Here is a 12486-nt window from a genome sequence, read left to right on the forward strand (position 1 = left end):
TTTTTTGCAGTCACGAAGAGGTAAACGTATTAAAAAACTACTGAAACTAGTTTCGAGATATTATATTGGAGGTGTGTTCTATTTACAAACAAAAGCGATACACACACACATGCATGATTATTTAATATTTAATAATATTTATTATCAGCAAATTAGTTATCAGTGCAAAGTATTCTTTTTTCAAGCCATTGATAAAATTACATATATTCATGAAAATATAAATAAAGAGAAAACCTGTTAAAATATGAAAAAGTGTATGTGTTTATATATGTATATATGTATTATATAAACACATACGCATGAAAAGCTGTGTTATTATAGATATCTCGTTGATTACAAACACATATAGTCGAAGCTTATAAATACATGAAACTGCTCACAAGAACTCAGTATATTCTTGTTTCTCGAGCAAAGAAGTTGTTTTGATTATTCATACATATAGTTTTATATATCCTCTATTATATCAAAAAGGTGAGTTCAATTATTTCATATTTAATATTGTATTTTTTATTATTAAATTATTTATTGCCAATTAATTATTGTAAGCTTGATCAATTTAATTTTTAAGGTACATGTGAATTTGCATGTAGATTGCATGAATATACTCTACATGTGACCTCTAACTTGGCACTTTCGCCAAAAGATATTTTTGCGTTTTCTATTATAGTATATATAAATTTAATTTAAAAAAATAAGGAAATAAACTATGGACTGGCCATTATTGCATTCATTATCGAATTGCTAGACTTCCGGATTTGACCGGATATTCCGGATTTAAAGACCTCTATCTTAATATTTAAAATAATTTAATTTTAAACCATTTTTACTGAGGATAATTTAACTTACGGTTTTGTCTTAAGTTCGTTTCAGATTGATCTTGTGAAATTCAATTATCATAATATTAACATGTAGTAACAGTTTTATGATATTTTCGTTTATATTTTTATTAAAAAAAATACTAAATCATTTTAAATATATTCTAGCATTTTCTGTTTATGGTATGTTATACATAAGACGTACAACATATTAAAGACAATCTTAGCAAAAGTGTTATTTTTTATCATTATTTTATAACATTTCTTAAACCCCAAAAATAGATTTAATCATAAATATCAGAAGTCTAAATGAATATAATAAATTCAATCACAATATATAAAGTCTGTAAATAAATGTGTATTTAATCATAAATATTGACTTAAAAAATACAATAAATTCAATCTAAAATGCTCGACCTTGACAGATAGTAAAGAGTACTACTCAATAACCCTTAATATTCTAAAACAATTGAGTGTCGAGTTCGCCCTTAATATCCTCAAGTCCTTATATGATCCACACAAGGTATTTAGAATATGATGGGTCGATTTAAACAAGCTTTTTTTCATTTAAAATTGTATTTCTTGAACATCAATATACTTGCAATTAAATATAAATTTGTAGTGTTACTAGTGTATATTAGAAAAATAACAAAATAATAGTTACTTAAAAAACATAATTTTAAAATTAAAAATTAAAATATCATAATGCAGAAATTCAATTATAATTTTTTTAAATTATTATTTATTAACTGACACTTATGTATGTATTATATATTTTTTATCATTTATGTATAAATAATGTAATCACATACACTTGTGCAAAATGTTAATCAAACTGATAACGTTGGAGGTGTGTCTCTCGTTCAACTTATTGCATCAGCTAATTTTCTCTCTATATATTTACACAGGTTCTTTTTTTATTCAACTTCAACTCCAAACAATGCCTTGCAGTTGTGCTAGAGAAAATAACCAATTAGACGATTGTAACCTGATCGAGTGTAAAAATGCACGATACGGAAATGGGGTCAATGCGAACGGACACAGGTATGCCATTTTTCACATTTTCCTTTACCAAGGTCAGGATAGGATGTAGATAATTAAATCTATACTCTCAAGGAGTTGCGTAATTATCTTCTGGAATGTCTCGACTGGTTGAAACTGCTTTTAACCGGTTAGTTCGGTTCGCAATTCAAATATTGGGTTCTAATTCATACGATATGACGTAGCATTAGATAAACACTGCAAATATACGTATATATATATATATATATATATATATATATATATATATATATATATATATATATATATATATATATATATATATATATATATATATATCCATACATCTGTGTTTGGTATGTTTTTTAGAAAAATTGAAATTCAAAGAAAAACTATTTGAACACTTGAATATATAAAGATTCATAATCTCAAGCTAAAACTTTTCCATTACAAGATTCACATTTAATTATAGTAACTGATTTTAACCACTGACACTTATTGTTTAGTATATAATATACGAAAATAGATTATTTGTATAAATATAACGGCATGACTTATATAATAAAATCGTTTAGATATGTTCTCTAATAATTTATTTGACCTTCAATATATTTAGCCCCATTCAATACTTTATTGATAATCTATACCCATTAGTTAATGAAACAGCAGCATATGTATGTATATATATAGTATATTGATTTTAGAATGCAAAATAAGTCACAGTTTTGGTTTATTAAAGTCAATGAAAATTTAAATCACAATACGTAAAAGGTAAAAAATAAATGTTTAATAAATGTTGGGTCAATTCTAATACAAAATTATATTTTTGTCAATCAGAAGTCAAGTTTAATTTTATATTTATATAATTTATTACAATAACTACTATATTTTTAATGAACCGATATTTACATAAATTAAATCAATAATTATATTAATTAAAAAACTAGTTTTTAGTCATCAGTGTAATTCTGCAAATTCATCAGTATTTTACATAACATATGTATATTTTAATATATTCTCTGTTGACTTTACAACGTTTACAATATGATCTAATTTTTTAAAAATATGTTTAATATATTATCTTTAATAATTAATAGATACATTTTATTATTTTAATTTATATATGAATTAAAAAAGTTTATTATTATTTACTGTTTTAATTTATATATGAATTAAAAAACTTTTTTAAAAAAGTTTCATATTACTAGCTCCACTGTTCGGTAGATAAGAAAACTATTTTATAAATATCATTGATACAAAAATTTAAATGCATTTTTATCAAAAAACATTAATCCTTGCTTTATATTTATAACACATTTTACAAAACAAAATATTATTTTAAAATTATGTTTTTTCACAGATACTTGAGCGAATCATCGGTAGTGCGTAACCCAAACATTGAATTTCTGAATAACGACATCTTGTATCACCTTTCACTATCTAGTGGCAATCATGATCTGGTTGAGATGTTTGGCGATGTCAAGGTAGTTACACTTATTAAATAAGAGCTTATTTGAACATATAAACATTTATTTACTATTATGATCTTTCAGTTTGTTTGTATGGGTGGTACACAGAAACGCATGGAGGAATTCGCTTATTCCATAATGAAGAACATAGGCTATAAGTTACCTTGTGGTGCTTCTTTGCAGGATATCAGCAAACAGTCTTACAGATATTCTATGTATAAAGTTGGACCTGTACTGTGCGTTAGCGTAGGTCTATTTTACTATTTTTATATAAATATACACCTATTGCTTGCATATAATAGTGTAAATCTTATTTATTAAATAGCACGGAATGGGTATTCCATCTATATGTATTCTTCTACATGAATTGATTAAGCTCATGTATCACGCCCAAGTGAAAGATCCGATCTTCATACGTCTTGGAACTTGTGGTGGTGTTGGAGTCGATGGTGGAAATGTTGTGATAACTGAAGAAGCTGTTGATGGAGCTTTGAACAACTATTTGGATATGGTAAATATGTTTTTTAGCTTTATAAATAATCAGGTGCGTACGGTGAGATATATTCTCTTTCGCTCGCTCGCGTGTTATATAGTATAGAACTATGAAATGCATCACAGAGTAGTAATTTAATATTTTTTATTATTAAATTTAGAGATCTTTGTAAATAGTCTTATGAATGCAAATTTGCTCTATATTTATGAATGTATGAAATATATATTGAAGCTAAAATAACTATTATATATGTAGGTATTATTAAATTAAATTAAAAATAGACTACAATAATTGTGTTCCAGATTATTCATTATAAAGTAAACTATATGTCAATATATGGATGATATGAATTTCTCTAATTAAAGATCGAATCAAGTTTTGTATAAAATTAAGTTCATGTCTTTTATTGAATGCATACTTTAGAACCATTAAATTCTTAAAGTTCATATAAAGCTATTTTTGTGATTTTAAATTGATTATATCTGTGTTAAATAAATCATTAGTAAAATAGTATATATTTAATAATGGTTTAAGACTTGGCTAAATATAAATAAGCCATAGTTTTAATACTTTGCTCACAGATGTCTATAAGTATTTTTTAATATCTATAGATTATATTTTATGTTATTATAATAGTATCTAGTTTTAAAACTATTGTTTTTGTTATTTTAGAAAAAGGATCTAATGCTGTAGTAGTTTTTAATGCTCTATTTTATATTTTTACTGTTTAGTATAACATATATTACAATTAAACATGAGCCTACTCTTGGTTGTATTTATTTATGTTTTATATTTATTTATATTTTGTATTGATTGATGTATGAACATATACCTAATACGATTCTCGAATGTCATAGATACATTATTGTTAATCTATATATGTTTATTCTTAGACAATTTTGGGAAAGAGCGTCAAGCGACTAGCCAAACTAGATCAACATCTTGCCAAAGAGTTGAAGAGCATGTCTGGACAGTACGACAACTTTGACATAGTCATCGGCAAGACCATGTGTACTTACGATTTCTACGAAGCTCAGGGACGACTGGACGGAGCTTTTTGCGAATACACCGAAGCCGAAAAGATGGACTATATGCAGAGATTACACGAAGCTGGTGTAGCAAATATTGAAATGGAATCTCTAGCTTTTGCAGCTTTAACTCACCATGCTGGAATAAAAGCTGCAGTAATATGCGTAGCTTTACTGAATAGATTAAAAGGAGATCAGGTACGTGTTAAATATTTTATTTTTAAGTCTGAATGTTTACTTACAACCATGTTTACTTTTAGGTGTGTGAAACAAAAGAAGTTTTGAGAGAATGGGAACAGAGACCTACAAAATTAGTATCACGATTCATAAAACAATACGTTCAGACTCAAAATTATGTGTATAATGGTAACAAGCTATATTGAGTTTAATTGAAGAATCTCTAAAGTCTGAAGATTATTTTATTATATTAATTTGTAACATTATTTATTATGTAAAAAAAGTTATTTAGTACAAAGTTTATGTTCCTTTGTATTTTTATACGTGATTATAGTTTTATAAGGCGAATAATTATATATTTTTAGAATGTAAAAATAAAATATCATTATAAACTTTATGGAAATTTTATTACAATTTTCACATACATGTTGAAATTTTAATACAAATAGCTAATACAAACAGTTTTGATTGAGAATCTTTATTTTTTTATAATTGTGTATTTTAAAAAAAAAAATCTTAAATAAAAAAATATAATTGAGCCCATTATTTAATAATATCAATGTTTGTTACGATCGAGATATATCTGTAACAAACATGTTTCACAAAACACAGTCAATGGTATGAATTGTCGGACCGACAATCAATGGCAAGATTCGTATTATAAAACATTTTAAGAGCCAAGACTTAAAAAAACTTATTTATCATATAAATTTAATACATACAAATATATCTATTATCACAACGCATTATATTTAAATAGTTTTTTCAATGCAAAGTCATACCCTGTCTTGTGCCTATTGTCTTTATACTGCTTAAATGGGTATGACGATGTACAGTATAAATAAACCTTAAGTAATTTATAAACGAGTGAGCAAATATAAGGATATGATCAAATATTTTATTTGATTTACTTTATTTATTCGCGACATTTAGAATCAATACCAGACATGTCCATTTTGAATATACGTATAAACACAATCTATAAACACATAAAAGAAATGATACCTTACTTTAAATGTAGAAAAGTTATGAAAACATCATGTAAGACCAATTAAACTATTAAGTTATTATATTCTCAGACATTTACTTATTATATTTAATTTAATGAATCTAAATTTCAGCATCTTAATTTTTAAAAACTATTATTTTGATAAAAAAACTTTTAATTAAGTAAAAGTGTCATACTTAAGAAAAATATCTAAAAACCAACCTCGTTGGTATAAATGTATGTTTCAATGATATATTCTCATCTTAGTGATAAAAATATATGTTGTATTATATCTATTAGCAAAAAAAACAGTTCCAGTAAAGCTAGCATCATAAGGTTAAGAAGATAATATTAAAAAAAATCTATTTCATAATTTTTGATTATATATGACATAATATCTAAAAAAAACTAATAAAAATATGTAATAGTGCTCGTTTTTAATTTAAAAGTAGATAAATGAGAGATGTCTGATATTGATTCTAGATAAAATACATAATATATAGTATATATGTATTATACAATACCAAAATATAAATATATTGCTTATACATAAATATTCATATAGTAATAGTACTATTGAATTATTTTTTATCCTTTTAATAATAATCATTATAAATTATATTAATTTTATATAGAAGAAATTATAAAAGTGTGCATACAAATTAACGTTTATGGCAAATCGCACAATCGCATTATTTAAAGTAATCATTTTATAATGATATATTAATACTAAAGACTAGGCATATAAAGTTTAATAGCACACAAGGTTTGAACTTTAATAAAATATTCGTTAAAGACCAAATAGGTTGCGTTTATTCGTCAAATACCAATTTCTTTTTACAAGATTTAGACAATTTCATGCAACAGAAGGTGCGCACATATGTATACTATATAAAGTTATGACTGTTTTACAAACATGAGTATATTCTTGGCATCTTAGAATGTTTTACAACGAGAGGAATTTCATCAGAGCATCATAGATAAGTCTTGGATTTGTCGTTCCATCGGCCGTGTATCGAACGCCCCTTAAACTTCCATCGTCATGGCTTACAACTCCATACTCTCCCACTATGAACCCATCAGAGGTCCTTTCTTCGACCCTATACTTCCTATAATTTCTCCCTTCGACCACATATCCCACCTTTTGACTGTCATCTGTCGGTTTCTCCTGAACACCGTGCGTCCTTCCGTTTGTATTGACGCTTACAGATTCGTCTACTTCATAGTTTTGTTCATTAGAACCTCTTATTCTTCCACGTGTATCATTTGAGTTCTTTGTACCGTTTACTTTTTGATCATTGAGCTTAAACAGTTGATTTGGATCTTTAAAAGCATTGTTAATCTCAGGCTGCACGTTTTCTTTAACAGATTCATGCATATAAGCCGGTTGACTGTAAATTTTAGCTGGTTCTCCATATATTTTAGCAGGTTCACCATAAATTTTAGCTGGTTCGCTATATATTTTTGCTGGCTCGCCATAATTTTTAGCAGGTTCACTATATACTTTAGACGGCTCCGAATATATCTTTTCCGGCTTACCGTATATTTTAGCCGGCTCAGAATATATTTTTGATGGTTCTGAATATATCTTAGCTGGTTCACTATAAACTATCGGTAAAATCGGTACGCTTTGAATCGATTTCTTCATTGGAAAATTTGCTTCAACTTCCAAATCTTTGATCTCATCGACACTGTTATCTGCGTTGTGGTTTATTATCGTGACATAACCAGCAGTTGCTTCAGTTGCTACTGATTCTGCTTTAGTCGAGCTCCATTCGTTGATTGTAGTTAATTTAGGATCAGCGTAGGTGTTGATTACTGAGCTATACGAATAAGAGCGAGGTTTGAGCCCCTCTCTTTGATTACCACGATAAGAAATTGCTCTTTGATACGGATGAACAACGTCAGACTTCTTCTTGTTCATCTCTCGTTCTTTTTGCTGCTGGATATAATCTTCATTGGCGCCTATTAAAGTACCGGGAAGAGTTGATACAGTGTGCCTGTTTGAAGAAGCGCCGTTATAAAAATCTTTATTGAGAAATCTGAATATTGAAGGACGCCAAGTAGTTGGACCCTCTTCTAATTTAGTGTTTTTGATAGTTTCTTTAACATTTTCTGAAATTGGGGGAGTCTTTTCTATGACTTGTGAAGTATTATTGCCTCTGCCGATGGCCACCGAAGAAGTAACTCGAACGCTTATTATTTTAGGTACATTATCATCGTTCGGGTTGAGTATTATATTTTTGAGGCGCTCATTGTTAGTAGTTTCGCTGTAGAAGCTCGAACCTGCCGATTGCAGATCGTCGTTGCTAGAATCGTTGCTGAAGTCGACCTTTAACGTATTTTCTTTATTGTGTTCTTCTTTGCTGCTTCTAGAATTTCTGTTCATTTGATGCTCTTGCGAATCATCGAAAATGAGTTCATCGCTCAAGTTGTCAAGTTTCAATTGATCTATTCTAGGTGCTTCCTTTTTATTAATGTCACGAACTAATTGCTGATTGTTTGGATCGCTTCCTAGTAGTACTGAAAGGAACTCGGATCCTGTTATAATGTCCTTTGTAGCATCTTCCTTCACTGGCATGCCTCCAACGGACGGTATGCTCTTGGCGACTATAAAAACGGCAATCTGTAAAGATAAAAACATATTTTAATACTACATATAAATAAACACATGTATTTTTTAAAATTTTATTAAGTCGAAGCATAGTTGAAAAAGCAAAATTGATCACATTCCAATTCAGAACAAGCACAGATTAAATCTTGCTTTATAGCTACCATTTGGACGTAAGTTTTATTATATAATACTAGACTTACAAATACTAAACTTTAATGTTTTCTTCGTTAATCGTTTAACGATTTATTAGTTAAATAAAAAAAAAATATTCCGACATAACGTTTGGTGGTCTTTCGAACCGATTTGCATGTTTTATGGCGTCGTTTAAAAAACGATACTGTTTTATTGGGGCTCGCAAAATTGATAAGATATCTATGGTGTGAGAATAATAAATTTTACAGGTCGCGTGTACGCAGGAAAAAAGAGCAAGTGAGGTAGGCAGCAGGCGCCAGTTCAATTTATGTATCCCGCGGTTTAGCTACACGCGAACGCTGTGTACGTTGAAGTTTTAATCTGAGCTTACTGTGACATTATAATATATTATCGGCAGGGTTAACATTCCTCAGATGCGTACAACAAACATTGCGGATGTTGGCCGGGAGAGAGGATCATTTAACCCTTTACGAACGCTTATGAAGCACTGTACATAAATCACTATTGATCTTCCTTGCCCAATATAATCAATAGTAAGCATAAAACGATATATAATTTACTGTGAAACGTTTTTTCTCTGAAGACCACGACGGGAGTAGAGTACGACGACCGACGGCGCCTCGTCCGCCGTTCAATGTAAATATTATATATAAATACTACTGTAGCGGTCCAATCTGTGTCTAATTGCAATTAGTCACTACCTTATAAGGATACTAATAATACTAAAATACCAAAGTCATCAGAATATATTCCGTTATTTCGATTGCGGAAGAAAGGATCCATTGAGGAATGTCCGCATGCACATAAAAAAGTAAAGGTCGTGCAAATGATTAAGTACGTTCATTTCGGCGACAGGTGGATGACATGTCAACGGATTCGGCGATAAGAGGCCACTGCTGCGATTTGCGTGGTCGGAGTGGAATGGTGTCCGACTGGATAACCTTAATCCTGACCTTTCACCGACTGCGTTATGACACAATATGAACGGTAACATTGCATAAAAGCATTGTGCTGTTTGTTGGCACTCTCGACACTGCTTATGATATTTTCGCATTAAAAAGTGACCTGAAATATTATACACTTCGTGTACATAGATAATGTGATATCGGATTGGGTTGAATGGACCGAGACGCGAGAGATCAGGAAGTAATATAATTTAGGTAAAATATTTTTAAAGCACGATTTTATCTTATATATATAAGATTGCGTATGCTGTATAACACATATATTTGTGAACAAGGAAATAATTTTGGTTGTATAATAATGGATTCAATAAACACATTTTTCAGTTATTTGTATGTTATGAATAACTTGAGTGACATTTAGGATTTAGAAAGCTTATGGCACTGATACTAGATATAAATGTGAATCAGGTTTCATTTTGATCCATTTTTTATTTAATTAAAATTGTATTATGGTGGTTGTAATATTTATATCTAAGTTTAATTTAAAAAAAAATCAGAACAATAATAAATAATATAAATGGTTATGTAAAACTATTTTTTTTTCACAGATATGTATTTGTTTATTTATTAAAATACGTGAAGAATGTACAGAGCATAACAGCTTTATGGCAATACACAAAAAAATGATATGTATTAATAAAATGCATATTTTTTACAGAACAACTAAGTAATACAATATATAATAATGGCTAGACTACAACGCATTCATCAACTGCGAGTGCCGAGATGAAAACAAATCAATAATATTCATATTTTTGTACAAATATCTCAGTTGTGTAGTGTTTCTTATTAAGTTCAATTCAGTATTCTCCCAAGTTTTAATTAAAGTCAAGTCAATTTAATATTTTACTCGATCCTCATGATATATGGAAAGATTATACCCATTTCTCATTTTTCACCAAGATACACGCGTCTCTCGCCGTATTGTAAACACGAGTATAAGAAAATTTACATACGTTCCCAGTCGCTTTACGATACAATCGATTCTGTTTGATTTATGCACCGTTGAGCTTTTAATCATCTGGACCACTTCATAATTCATAGCTTGTGTTTGCTTGCTGTTTATACAATTATTCAGTTGGCGTTGCGTGTCCAACTGTGATTTTAGGTGGCTTTGCGTTTCAACGCCGAGCCCAAAGGCGATATTTCGAACTGGATTCTTCTTTAGAACAACTGCGATATGCCATGTCCTTCTCAGTGCACACGGTATGCAGAAAACACAGTGTGTAATGCGATATCTTTACACTAGGAATGTATCTCATTTCGAACAATCGCATGACAAATGGTGCTTTTATTCTACGCGAGTTTATCTCGATGGACGATGTCTGTTTTATCGGGAGATCAGACAATGTGAGATCGTTTGAAGAAGGACGCTGGAAGCTAGAGTTATTTTATGGCATACAATGAACTTTCAACAGTGGTTAAATGTCCATTGGTGTAAGACTAATCTAATATTATAAATAATATTAATATGTAATTTAATTAAGAATAACATACCATAATAAATTATTAACACCTTTCTTTATTTTAAAATATTTAATAGCCTAATTAGATGATTTTTATATTCACCATACATTATTATTTTATTTTGCCTGTTCACAGAAACAAGTTAGAGCAGTTCTTCTTTTTGCACTAATTAGCGAGCATACTCATAAAAGGTGGGTATCGGAATTAAAACAGCCGTTTTAAGTAATACATACTACAAGTGTTGATAAAAATCTATAAAAAATTAGATTTTTTTTTAATAAAATATAAATTTATTACATATTTTATTTATTTAAAAAAATTGAACTGATATTCTCATGTAAAATAACAGAGAAAAGACATAAATATGTATTTTTATATATATTTTTATAGTTCGTTGCGTTTAGACCTTAATTTATGTATTGATTGTATCGGAAAACAATACGCACAAGAACGCTCCCGTGTTGTAGATGTCAGTAGGCGTTACGGACACGTTTTAAATGCCTGCTCATTCCATTTCATTGTCTCATTTTATCTCAGAATTAATTGGAGGAATTCGCTACGGAGGAAACGAAATGTATCGCCCTTCGCACAATTGCGCCCATCTGGTTACTAATTTGAACACAGAATGGGTGTGAAGGAGTCAAAGTGAACGCGATACGAATCCGGAACTCTTGTATTACATGAATACATTAAATGTGATATTTTACCAGAGAAACATTGAGAGATATATTCACGAACATGTAGATATTTGTTGCTTTATTAGCACTAACGATGGTCATTTCAATGTATTATTGTATTTATAAACAGCTTCTTAGAACCCCTAATATAATATTTCCCGTCATCTATACAGGGGGCCCTCGACTTTTTTTTAAATTTTTTTGTCGATATTGCAAAAAATATTATTTCGCTTCCATGCAGATATGTGCAATTAAATAAATACTTTGTTGCATAAAAATATTCGTTGCAGAGAATTATTAATGGGGTGTTCACTATTTTGAGCAATGCTCCAACGGTAATGCACAAACAATTTGTTTTATGGAACAATTATTTCATATATTGCGCATTTAAATTATCCTCTATATTTAATGTAAGCAAGGACGTAATTTCAGCTTTTTATAAATACAATTTATAAAGAACGCACTTAAACACGCCTCATTATATGATAAATAAATATTTTTAATATATTATTTACACACATATATTATGTGTGTAAATAATATATAATATATTAAATGTGTGCAAATAATAAATATATTATATGCACACATTTTTAAGAACCAATTATGTGCTAAAGTCGAGAGCCGCCTATGTATAA

At 29.1% G+C, this 12486-nt stretch overlaps 2 protein-coding genes across 9 annotated transcripts in view; one reads left to right on the plus strand and one right to left on the minus strand.

Moving 5' to 3' along the window:
- Positions 1-336: 336 nt before the first annotated feature.
- On the plus strand, positions 337-5379 carry LOC148230687 (uridine phosphorylase 1-like). Of its 2 annotated transcripts, XM_088194471.1 has the most exons (7): positions 337-471; positions 1724-1859; positions 3178-3301; positions 3371-3532; positions 3612-3797; positions 4673-5005; positions 5068-5379. In XM_088194471.1, exons 2-7 carry the CDS (start codon positions 1756-1758, stop codon positions 5188-5190), a joined length of 1032 nt encoding a protein of 343 aa, XP_088050597.1. In that variant the 5' UTR covers positions 337-471; positions 1724-1755; the 3' UTR covers positions 5191-5379. The 2 variants fall into 2 exon arrangements, with proteins under 2 accessions (XP_088050597.1, XP_088050598.1); XM_088194472.1 differs by lacking the exon at positions 1724-1859 and having other exon boundaries at positions 365-471.
- A 1383-nt stretch (positions 5380-6762) lies between these two features.
- Positions 6763-12486, minus strand: part of LOC148230688 (uncharacterized) — a 73889-nt gene continuing 68165 nt past the window's right edge. For all 7 annotated transcript variants that reach the window (XM_088194463.1, XM_088194469.1, XM_088194470.1 and 4 more), the window contains one exon: positions 6763-8598. In XM_088194463.1, coding sequence (XP_088050589.1) covers positions 6919-8598 — 1680 coding nt within the window. In that variant the 3' untranslated portion in view covers positions 6763-6918. The remainder of the gene's footprint in view (positions 8599-12486) is intronic.

The sequence above is a fragment of the Plectrocnemia conspersa genome, unplaced genomic scaffold (genome assembly GCF_051122295.1).
Source record: "Plectrocnemia conspersa isolate PC_06_02 unplaced genomic scaffold, ASM5112229v1 ptg000010l, whole genome shotgun sequence".
NCBI classification, from domain to species: Eukaryota; Metazoa; Arthropoda; class Insecta; order Trichoptera; family Polycentropodidae; genus Plectrocnemia; species Plectrocnemia conspersa.